This window comes from Octodon degus, unplaced genomic scaffold (genome assembly GCF_000260255.1).
Source record: "Octodon degus isolate 3935 unplaced genomic scaffold, OctDeg1.0 scaffold00007, whole genome shotgun sequence".
Classification (NCBI taxonomy): domain Eukaryota; kingdom Metazoa; phylum Chordata; class Mammalia; order Rodentia; family Octodontidae; genus Octodon; species Octodon degus.
In genome coordinates this window covers 24740771-24752763 of record NW_004524583.1, presented here as the reverse complement: position 1 = coordinate 24752763, position 11993 = coordinate 24740771, and the positions used below count along the sequence as shown (strand labels likewise).

The 11993-nt window shown below is 47.2% G+C and overlaps 1 protein-coding gene across 1 annotated transcript in view; it reads right to left on the bottom strand.

The window, feature by feature from the left end:
- Positions 1 to 4765: 4765 nt before the first annotated feature.
- The window catches only part of Tmem260 (transmembrane protein 260), a 60286-nt gene continuing 53058 nt past the window's right edge, over positions 4766 to 11993 (bottom strand). The window contains exons 13-16 of the mRNA XM_023701653.1: positions 11250 to 11302; positions 10633 to 10686; positions 8767 to 8857; positions 4766 to 5417 (exon numbers count right to left, since the gene is read on the bottom strand). Of these exons, the coding sequence (XP_023557421.1) occupies positions 5148 to 5417; positions 8767 to 8857; positions 10633 to 10686; positions 11250 to 11302 (468 nt within the window). The 3' untranslated portion in view covers positions 4766 to 5147. The remainder of the gene's footprint in view (positions 5418 to 8766; positions 8858 to 10632; positions 10687 to 11249; positions 11303 to 11993) is intronic.

Here is an 11993-nt window from a genome sequence, read left to right as displayed (position 1 = left end):
CCCAGCTGCTTTTGTTTAACTGCGAAGGGCGCAGGGTGACCAGCCTGAGCCAGAGCTGTTCTGGTTCCGGGTCTGCCACTGCCTGGGTGTGTGACATTATTCAAGTCATACAGGACCTGGTCTCTTCATGTGCTGAACTGCACTAATTGTGATAGTTAATACCAAATGATCCCTTACAAACCCTGTTGTATTAGTTTTTTCTGAGCCAGTGGCTTTCAAATTTATTTTTTAATTTGCTCCATAATAAATACATTTTGTATTGTGACCTAGTAATACAATTATAGGCTTATGTGTGTTATACATAAGCACACATACACAGTAGAAAAGACGTTATACATATACATGTGCATATACCTGTTTCATGAAACAGTATCAGCCCTTGTTAGCTCGGATGCATTGTATGTTTTATTCTTTGTCATTAAGAAGACCTGGTCAATCGTCTCCGAAGTGACCTCCATCCCTCCGGGATGCACGGCCCTGCCTGCTGAGAACTGGCTCCCGCATGAGCTCTGGTGAGGGCGAGGTTAGGGTTAGCAGCTGGGTCACTGAATGGCAGCGTTGTGGGGTTGGGTCTGCCCCCCTCTCCTTCAGTCTCCCTGGGTCCACTGCTGCCCCCTTTGGGTGCACAACTGTCTTGGCGCCCCAGGGCCTCAAGTGGAGTGTCATCCTCCGAGGTTCCTGAGGTTTTGGGCCGGGTGTTTCTCCTTGGGCTGAGCAACCGGTTCTCAGCTCCCAGCACTGCTGCTCTTTCAGTTCGAACCAAATCACGGCTATTAAGGGTACTTCCAGTGGTGCAAACATCTAGGGGAGCGTTTCCTTCCACTGAAAGAAATCTCATATATCCCTTTTCAAGGTTCCTTTACAAAATAACTCCTTTCAGGTAACACTTCTCAATAGTGATTTTTTCCCCAAACAGTACATACTTCATAATCTCTATTAGTCTATCACAGGTACTTATAAAAAACTTCCCAGTGCCAATACAGTACTCCCCACCCATCTGCTGTACCTCCCTCCCTTATACAGCTTACACCAAACTCACGGTATTCTATACTTCAACACTGGCCACACCTAATGGCATTGAGGCCCAGCAAGACTTGGGCTTTCGGGCTGCTCTGTGAAGCTGAGTCATGGGAGAGGAGTGCAGCCTTTATTTGCCTTTGTGTTCATCACCTTTACTTTGCAACTGTCTCAACCTTACCAACTCCACATTTACAAACTACCACCATGTTTGTGTTACTGAAAATCCAACCTCACCCATAACATCTTAGATCTGCAGAAAAGAGAACTCCACAGAGGGGCCAATGACAGCTGGGTTCATTTTTCCAGTGTCAGAACCTTATGCTGCTCCTCCTTCCACAGGCCAGGACCTAGTCCTGCCAGTACGCGGTGCCTACAGCACGCGCAATATATCAGTAAAGAGCTGACAGATTTCTTTTTCCGGTGTGTGTGAGGGGACCCTTTTCAGGATTTCCTCCTGCTAGCTGCTTTCCTATATGCACGAAGGCCCACTGCACTTTCCTGGAGCTGCTTAAAACCTCCTGCATGTCCAGTCAAGCAGACCTTCTGAGGGCGCTGACACGACATCTTCATTGAGCTCAACCAGCGGGGCGCAGCGCTGGGTCTGCCCTGGCTGTGGGGTCCTGGCCTTCGGACAGTCCTAGCACCCTGAACACAGCACTGGCTTGTCAACAGGAGCTATACGGTGGTTTAGCATCCACAACAAAATGTGAAGATATACAAAGTAGTGTGAATCTTTTCCCAGGTTGGAATCATTTTCTTTACGGAGCCATCAGACTTGGAGCCAGCTTCTCGTCTAAGCAGAATTTTTAGTTGATACCCTGGATTTATAAAATACACACACACACACACACACACACACACACACACAAAAAGGAACAAAAGAATTTGGTGGAATAGGATTCTTTTCAACTTCTGGAGTTAAAACTTTTCCCAAATATCAAAAGCATTAAATTTTAACTTTGGAGGATACTGATGACAATTATAATCAAGGACTCCAACTATTTAATTTTTTAAATGTCAGTTTAAAAGTCTACTCTTCACATCCTAGCTTGAAGACTTCAAATTATCTCTAAGGTAGCATAACAGTAACCTTAAAACTCAAAATGGGCTTTAGTCAAATATCCTAAAAGTTAAACATCATAGTTCCATCATTAGAAAGCACTCAGAATGTGGGCAGAAATAACATTTCATAATTTCTACTGTAAGTTTTTCGAGGTTTTTACATTAGTAATTGATTTCTTTCCATTTTGCTGCATGATAAAGGTCCTTTTAAGAAAACAAAGGAAGAAGGGTAGTGGACCCCAAGAATGATGCACATGGGCAGGGGGCAGGGAAACACAGCCAGGTCGCTGGGCGGTGCTGAAGCCACAGTGCCCTCCCTTGGCCTTCAGGCTCAGCAGCCCCGTGCCAGGGCAGCAGAGCACTGCGGCATGTGGGAAGCCAGACCATTTTGCTGGCTCCCACTCATTCCCCAGGCCAAAGTCCAGGCAGAAGTTGGCCTTGTGGGGTTCCTGTCATCCTGCCAACCCACAGCCTTCCTGGGACACTGCTCGGAGGAGGCCAGCCAAATCCTGTGTGAGAAGTCACCGTCTTCACATCCCTTCAACATCGGGAGGCTGAACTGAAGAACCCCCTTCTATTTTATGGTGGTGTGTGCTAGCCAAGAGAAAGGGGGATGCGACTCGCCTGGTGTCGTACAAAGGGAAGGAAAGGATTCTTCGAAGCAGCTAGCATGGGAACGAAGCCCAACATCTCTATTTCAGCTCAGCTCACTGTTTTTCACTTGCCCATTTTTTTTTTTTTTTAGAAATCTAAATATAATTACAGTCCTATCTACTCTGGACTTTATCACAGCCTTCTCTGACAGTGGTTCAAAGCCACTGCTGTGCAAATCCCTAATAATCCATGTACCACTTGACAACAGTCGGTACACAAAGCCCACGCAGACGTGGGGCTCCACTGAGCGGCACCCTGAAAACGGTGTATCAAAAAGAGGCCTTCAGTGCTACTTTTAAGGGTAAGACGAGGAAATACTACTTTTAATAAGGACTTTAGACACTTCGTAGGTGGACTCAGATGAATCGCACGCACATGTCCAAAACAAGCAGTCAACCTGCACAGCCCTGAATCTCTTTTCTGAACCGACAGAAACGACATATGACTAGATCATTTTCATTTATTACCCTTTGTCCCCCAGAAAGGTGGAAATCACACTCTGCCATAATTTCTTTCAAATGGATAAACTTAGACAATTTATCAACGCTTCCTTAAATTTTTACACCACACTGAACTCCAACAGGTTTTTGTTTTAAGGTAACCCAGGTTTTGGGTTCCTCCCTGTGGAGAAGTTACTTTCAAGTCAGTGAAAGTTCTTGGCCCATGATTAAAAGTCTCTGCCAATTAGTACTCAACAACTTCAATTCATTTTTTTCTGGTTCAAGATGAGTAGGAGCCTAATAAGGCTGTGATAAAAGGGCAAAAGGCACCGAGAGCCAAAAGCGGATTAATGAGCTCCTCCATTTATTTGTCTTCCTAACAGCTGAACTGTTACAACTATTGACACTCTTCAAAAGGTTCCGCTCTGAACCCTGTCCAGGCACTGCAGGCTCCAGTGGACATCTTCAAATGCAGAGCATGGAGGGGCAAGAGCTTCCCCTGTGTGATGCCAAAACCAACAAAGCCCCATGGATCAGGTAATGAAACTTCAGCTTTTCCCCCTTTGAGATTTATTTACTGGCAGCTGACAAGGGGCAAATTCAGCTCGAATTGTGCAGTCAAGGCCTGTCAAGCTTTTAGAGGCACCCTTGTCTTGAAGCACCTTCATGACTGGCATTTCGCTCAAAAGCCCTCGGCACTGGTCCTTAACAGCTTATGACATCACAAAGGACACTCCAGACAGATGCCTACATGGCATCCTGCAGCATTTTAAAAGAGAATTAGTGGTTTTAATTATGGTCGTAGTATGAAAGGGAACCATGCAAGCTCCGCAGGAGACCTTTGATCAGACCCTTTTGCTAGTACAATGCCACGGAACTGTGAGTATTCCTGGTAAGGGGCCTTTTCTTGCTGAATGACTCACCAGTGATCTTTGAATGCAGACAAGCTTCTAGCCCTCCCTCTTCATTAGTGAGCATTTCTATACAGGGGCCTATATAGGGCCTGGAGTCTAGGAGCCACACAATCGGGGGAAAGAATCCCTACGGATTCAGGCCTCTACTTAGGAAGTACTGAAGGACTCTGAGTGACTTTATTCATTAAAACAGGTTGCTATTAATTAACTGTCATAATAAATAAAGAACTATTATTTGCATTTCTTACTATGTTCTCTTTAGTAATAGGTATAAAAGATGCTTGTAACAGAAATTAATTTCTTGAACCACCCATCCCCCCACCCCCTACACACACACACACACACACACACACACACACACACCCTTTTTTTTTTTTGTATTTGGGCAGCAGGAAGCTACTAATCACTGGGTCTAGATTTGTGAGTCTAAATAGAAATAAAATATAAATGTAAAATTAAGTGAATATGAAATGCTTTTGACTTGCCACTTTGTACACCAAATCAGCCTTTCTCTTTAGTGACTCTGAAGAACCAGCTAAGACAACACACCTCCAAGCTTTTCAGAATATTAACTCCTTGGTGCGTACCTGCCAGCTGTTAAAAAAGAATTCTAAATGTGAAGGAAAACATGATTCATTTTTTAAAAAAAATTTCACTTTCAGGAAACAAAATCTCTTTGGTATGAAGATTTTAAGAATTTAACCTATAAAACTGATCCCCAAAGCACCATCTTGACAAGATTCATGGTCAGTAGTTGAAGTCAATGAGAACAGCTCCCTCTCTTCTAAAGTGGAGGCAGGCACAGGCCTGCCCTGAAAGGCGGTGGTGCTAGGGAGGAAGGCTCTTCTCCAAAGCTGCTCACAGAAATGCTAATTTGGTGACGAAGGGTAAACAGAATTTTGCTTAAGCGCCACAGCCTGGTCACCCAACACTGATGAGGCGGTCCTGCTGTACCAGGTTACTTATATCTGGGGAATAACTTAGTTTGCTGTTTCTTTTCTTAAGGGAAAAACTTCTGGACTTCAGAATCTTGGAAGCTGAATGATGAGCAGGTTTTTCACACTTTGCTGTCTCTGACATTTTTCATGTTTCTCAAACTTTGCAGTTTTTTTCTTAGGTCCTTGAGGGCAGCTAAAATGTCAGCGAGTTGTGGGTCGCTCTGCGCCTTTTGAGCGTAGAGACGGAAATGTCTGATGGTCTCAGACAACAGGACTTCGGCATCAGCGCCTCTCTCGGGAAAGCGCAGCATCCGCTCACAGGCGATGGCGTAGTTTTTGTGCCAGTTCACTGGGTGTTTCTTCCATAAATAGACAATCTCCTTATAAAGCTGGAAAACAGCATAAATATTGGTATTCCACTGTTATCCCTTGACTTAGCCCCACTCCCCCAAAAAACCCCAGAAAACAGAGGAATTGATAGCATAAGAGGAAAAAAAAAAGCCAAGCAGCCTACAGTAAGAATCTAATCATTGCTAGGCCATGCAGAAAATGCAGGATGTTACTGTAATTATTACAGTAGCAGGAGGCAAATATGCTTCATCTAAAACTGCTTCTGGGGTTTTCGGGGGCTGCAGGAGGAACCTGACACACACTGTGTCAGGACAAAATGCTCTTCCTCCAGAAAGATGTTCTGGGAAAGGGATTTAGCTCTCACTCATGGAAAGCTATTTACTCAACAGGCAGAGAGGCTGAAACTCTAAATTTAGCTGCTGGAGAAAAAAATAGCTTCCTTTAGAAGCCCGTGTGGCAAAAGAGCTGGAGGGAATTTAAATTTTGTCCCACATTATTTACATGAGTTTCTCTGGACGTTAAAAACAACAGTAGTAAGGACAACAGAACAATCCCAATGACCCCATCCTGAAGGAGGCCAGAATGAAGGTAAGCAGCAGCCCCAGCAAGAGACAATCGCCAACTACCTGCCACTGCTATCATTTACAATCCTGAGAGTTAAAACGTGGCCACAGAAATTCAGAATTTTGATTTTCCCACATCAGACAGTATTGATTGGGCACAGGTATAATTTTCAATAACTGAAGAAAGGAAACCCATGAAATTTTAACGCATATACAAAAAGCAGAGGAAAATCACAAAGCGAAGCACTATGCTTGCTTCTTGGGGAGTTTCGCAGCCTTCAGGGGGACTGTGAAGTGTGAGCCGGGTTCCCAGGAACATTCTAGCAGCCTCTGAAACAGCACGGTAGTGACACCATCTATGGGCCAAAGGTTTTGAGTTAGAACTATATTCCTGAAATCATTAAGTTGAAAGGGACCAACTGCATTCATCTATTCCTCCAGCTCCTCCTACTCCAGATTAGATAAATGCGCACAGATTTTGAGTGTGTCTGTCCAAAACTCTAAATCCATGTTGAAACATCATTTTAATATGTCTTTGCCTTCAAGCTGACTTTTTTTTTTGGGCCTGAGGGCAGGCCTGGCATGGCACGTGCTGGAGATTGAACCACAGTCCCTTGCGGCTGCCTAACCTTGCCTAAGCAGGCACTTTAGACTGCTAAGCTATCAAGCTGACTTTTAAAGCAACTTTCCTGTAGTTATCTGAGTTTTATAAAGGGTAAAAAGTCACCATGTCCTCTGTCAGGTTAGCCTCTTGCCATCTTGCCCCCGGTAAAGTTTCCCTCCACAGTCCCGCTAAGCTGTCTTTTCTCTGGGTGCCCAGCTTCCCTCTGAGAAGGAGGTACATGGCAGATGCCCACGCAAAGCAGGCATGCAGAAATGGTTAATTTTCAAAATCTTAGTCGGGGTAGTGCTTCCTGGAGTGCTTGTCTCCCCAAGCGCCCAAGAGAAGTAGAAGCTCACTGTGACCTAGTACAGTCTTCAGGCATCAGCACCACTGTGCTCTTTTCTGGAACATTCTGCGGCTTAGGCAGCATTAGCTAATTTTAACGCTGGTGACCTGGTAGGCCACCTGTGCTGGATCTTGAGAAGTGGTCACGTCTCGTCACGGGGAGCGTCATCTCTCTGTGTGTCATGATGACACTAGTCTTAGTGGGCTGTATTCTACTCCTGGGGACATCCGTAACTGACTCAGTGCTTCCCAGGCAGCTGCTACTCCTTGCTACCCCCAAACTTAGTATCACGTGAACTTAATGTCTTGTGTAAGCAGTGAAGTGGGATAATAGGCCAAGTTTCCTTAACGCTGAGCAAGAATGTTTCTGAAGAACTAGCACCACACTGGGTCTGTGCCGACCCACCTAATAACTGGCCTCGACTGTACCCTGTCACACATCTGGAGACGTCCTTATGGCAGAAGACGTGGAAAGCCTGAGTTCACTGAGAAGGGCGACGCACACAGCACACAGGCACCACAGAGCCACAGGGCCAGTCTCAGCATGGCCCGAGAGCAGGAGGTCTGGCACGCAAGACCTCACTGATGAGAATGTGAAATACGGGCGAGTCTCAAAGCCTGCTTGTTTTCCTAGCACTACGAGGCACTAGAGAGGAGAGAAAATGCGACATGGCCAGGATGTGAGAGCTACTATTTTACAGTTTAACAGCCATATTTTTTAAAGAAAAACATCAAGGCCTCGGAAGGTCAAATGACTCACAGTTGACAGCACATGTCGGAGTGGGAGTGGCCAGGAACCTGGGCTGCCACCTGCCCGGCCCGTGGGGCAGGCGCTGAGGACCAGTCTGCCCCCAGGGGATGTGCCCGTGGCTTCCTCCGGATGGATGCCCACCTCCTCTCTGGCTTCCCAGCCCCGCCATCTGTCTAGTGAGAGCATTCTGGTCACTCAGACAACAGCCCAGTGACACCCAGCCCAGCTGGCTCAGCCCAGCGCTGCCCCACAGCCTCTCTACACACTTAGGCCTGCACTGTACTGAGGAACTGCCTCTGCCTCCCTCTCGCTGTTACCTTTCTTGATGGTAGGAGCAAAATGCCTGCCTCTGACACAGTGTGTGCTACCAGGGGAGGGGACTCAGTGAGTGCTCCGTGAGTGGAGAACAAATGAATAAAAGCAAGGATCTAAGTTTAGGAGTAGACTTAGTCACACTGATTAGACACTGTGCTGCTCTGACTCAGCCCCAAGTGAAGCTGGAGAAGATTCATGGCTGGGCAGAGAGAAGGACCTGGTGCTCCCATACACTGTCTGGCCTCTGTGCGTGGGCCTGGCCAGGGTGTGTGTTTCCTACACAGCAGACTCCAAGACAGGAGCTGAAGAGTCCAGTGCTATGGGTCACTGGCAAGCAGAGATGTGTCAGCCTCCAGCCATGCGCCCCTTCCTGGTTAAAGGCAGGATCTGCACAAGGGCCTTGGGTGGCTGTGTGCGGGGAACATTTGCTTAGCTGAGGGGCCACAGGGAGAAGATAGCACCGCTCTGCAAACCCTTTACACATGAAATCTCAATAGCCATGGCCTTCCCATTTCAAGTACAGTCAGGGCCTGGGCTTCTGCACAGAGGGTAACCTGCCAGAACTACCTGCCGTTGTAGGTAGCCATTGTGTTCCTTATGTAGGCTGCAGGTTCTGCAGTTTAGGACACCAGACATTCTGCAGGGGGACATGACTGTCTACTATGGCCATTTACTCCAGACTTTGAGAGAACACAGAGTATTTCCCTTACACACTGCTTCACAATGTCCAAACTAAGCTGGAAACAAAAACCTGCTACACACCCTCTCCATCCCCACCCAATACCCCTCTTCATAAAAGAAAAACATACGTTATACGCGTGGGCATAGAGCTGAGCTTTCACATCTGAAGGCACATTCACGGTTTCTGCCAGGTTGAAGATGAAGAACGGGGTTTTCATCCTGCGGTGGGAGTGAGACCTTCATTAAAGCTGCCTCCTCCATTTCTCATTCAGGACTAACTGCTCCAGATTTTCCACCAATACGCTATCTATCACAGCCTTTATTTACTGTGTTATTTTGCATTCTTTCTTATTCTTTCATTCATATGCATACCATATCTGTCAGGAAGGACGCGTGGCACTTCACAGTGTCGCTGCTGGCCTGTCCAGATGTGCGTTACTGTTTTGCCACCGCAGCAGCAGCAGCCGGGCTGCACGTCCTGCACACAGTCCTATGACTAGGCCAGCAAAGATGACTGGGCTCTCTGAGCACACGAACTCATTCAAGTTGCATTCAGCACACCAATTAAATCAATACCGACCCCAATAATGCCCTGCACACTTCTTTTATGTGATTTCTGTTCTGCTTTCCTGCAGTCAATCACGGTGAAGAACTGTGTTAACACACAGCCTATCTTCAATCAGGTCTTCAGTGTCTGTCCATATAGCTGGACTGGTACCTGGAAATGTGTCCCTTCTGACTTTTTATTTTTATTTATTCATTACTTTTTATTTTGTATTTATTTATTTAGTACAGGGTCTCGCTATGCAGCTCGGACTTGTAGTGATCCTCCTGTTTAAGCCTCCCCAGTGCTGGGCTTACAGGCATGGGCCGCCATGCCGTTTCAGGGCCTGCATGGTGTGCCCAGGGTTCTGCGCTGGCATAGTATGTGGTACTAGGGATTGAACCGGGTGCTTGTGCTTGCCAGGCAGGTGCTTAGACCACCGAGCTATCTCCCCAGCTCTCCTTCTGACTTTTTAATAAACACTACTGCACAAACCATTGTGCACTCATTTGTTTAATATTATATCGGAGCTGTATTTCTTGACAATTGACTATGAGCATCTCTAAGCTTACAAAATCCCTTCTTACTGCAACTCAGTTCTGGAGCAGAGAACTGGGCATCAGTGTGTTTTTGTAGCCCAGGCACTGTATGTAAAAGGCCCCCTGCCTGTACTACTTAGAACCTGTACGCTCAGGGCAAGATCTGCTAGTGTAAGTTGTCCCATTACTTATACACAGTGACAATGATCCAAGGGAAGCGTCATTACACAGTGATCCACACAGGATGAAGTGCCAGTTTATCTGCCAGGCAAGCCCGGCATCTGGCACATTAACAGTGTGATCTCCCTTTTCCACTAGTATGTGCCGTCAGACCGTGAGCTCCATCAGGGCGGGAACTCTGTTCTCTAAACCCACGTGGCTTGGGTGCACGGCACGCGGCCCAGTCTCCAGGAAGCACTAAATAGGTGCCAGCTGAACAAGCACCGGCACATTATAACAAGACGGGTGCACGATCAGCTTCTACTCAGTCTCAGTTGCTCACTCTGGTTTACTAGCAACAGGAAACACAGGAGTTCAGCGCACTCCAAGCCAGAGGACGTGAGCTCAGACTCCGGCTCTGCAGTAAGCCGCCTCAGCCTGGCCCTCTCCTTCCAGTTTGCCCTTTTACTTATTTATTTATTTTTTTGGTGGAACCAGGGATTGAACTCAGACCTTGCACTTGCCAGGGAAGCACTTATTCCACTGAGCCATCTCCCGGCCCCCCAGTTTGCCCTTTTAGACAAGGGGGAGGTCAGTAACCTCACATGGTTACGAGAACAAAATGAGATTGTTTACATGCCTCAAAGAAAAGAGCTGCTCGTGTGTTTTTAGTCCTTTCAAAATGCGAAGTGCCATAGGCTACTTCCCTGCCACATTTAAAAGAGACAAAGAAACAAATGCAAGACAGTCACCTTGCTTGCCACATCTCTTCATTGGCCACGGACTCCCAAGAAGACGGATGGAACCTGCAGTTACAAGAAAGACAGATCTCTCCAGCAGCCATCTATCACTCTGACGTGAGGTGCTCATCTTATAAATTTTACAAGACTACTAAAACAGTGCCTTGCAGAACTACTGACAGTGACCAAACTGAAAACCAGCTGCATTGTAAGGGACTCAGGCCGCTGGCAGATGTGCTCCTGATCTGCATGTGACCTCGGCGGTCTCGAAGGACCCAACAAGGAGCTCATGGAAAAGGCTGGGGGCTCAGGGCCCCCCGTCCCTTGGGCTGTTAGATGGCAACAGGTGGCAGAGCGGAGGTGCAGGCCACCCTGGGGACCCAGTGAAGTGCCAAGGAGAAGCTGGAGGGACGAGCTCAGCTCTGACAAGCCACTGCTGGAGCCGCATGCCACTAGAAGAATGGTTTGCTGATTCTTCCTTGACACATGGGAGACGGCAGATGATGTGCTATCCCTCAGCCTACCGAGGATGGCTTCTTCTGCCTCTTCTTCTGCAGGCCACACACGCTTTGACACAGGCCTTGTCACCTAGCCCTGGCTGCTACACATACAGCAGTCTGTCCACTCACGGTGACTCACACAAACCTGTGCGGCATCTGTTCGGGTGGTCTTGCCTCATGTTCTTAAATGATAATCAATAGGTCAGTGGTAGCGAAAGGATGGCACAGAGCCACGGTGGGCTGGCAGTGCCCTCTCTGGCAGCATATGAGCCAAGTGGACGAGCTGTTTCTCCTAGACTAAAAAACTTCAGTATTCAGGTGTAATGTAGTGTTGGCATTTTGTAATAAGTAAGTGGGTTGGGGTTGAAGTCTGGGTGCTTGGTCTCTAAAAAGTTCGCCATTACTGCAGTAGGTTATATAATCTTTAAATATAGTAATCCATAATTTAACACACAGATAATGGGCAATTTCTTTAGGTGGCCACTCATTTTCCCTATGGGAGAGGATAGCAAGGCTTACGTGTAGACTGGAAACGTCTCCCAAAACATAACCAGGTTGACAGCAACGGATGTGAAAAACGTACCCAAATTCAGTCTTTCGCCCAGAAAATGATCTGCAGAGGTCTTTCTTTGGCAGTGCTGGGGACTGGGCCTCAAGCTCGCCGGGCAGGTAGGCAAGTACTCTCCCTCTAGCTGCACACTTGGCTCCTATCTGCCAATCTTGAGGGGATAAGCATGAAACAAACCACGCGCGTGGACACTGCCGGGAGCCACCGAGTGCCTCTGAGACCTTAACCAGCGAGCAAGCCCCTTCTAGCTGTGGCGTAAAAGCTGAGGCGGCCAGGAGACAAAACCACCTCACAGGGCCTGGACG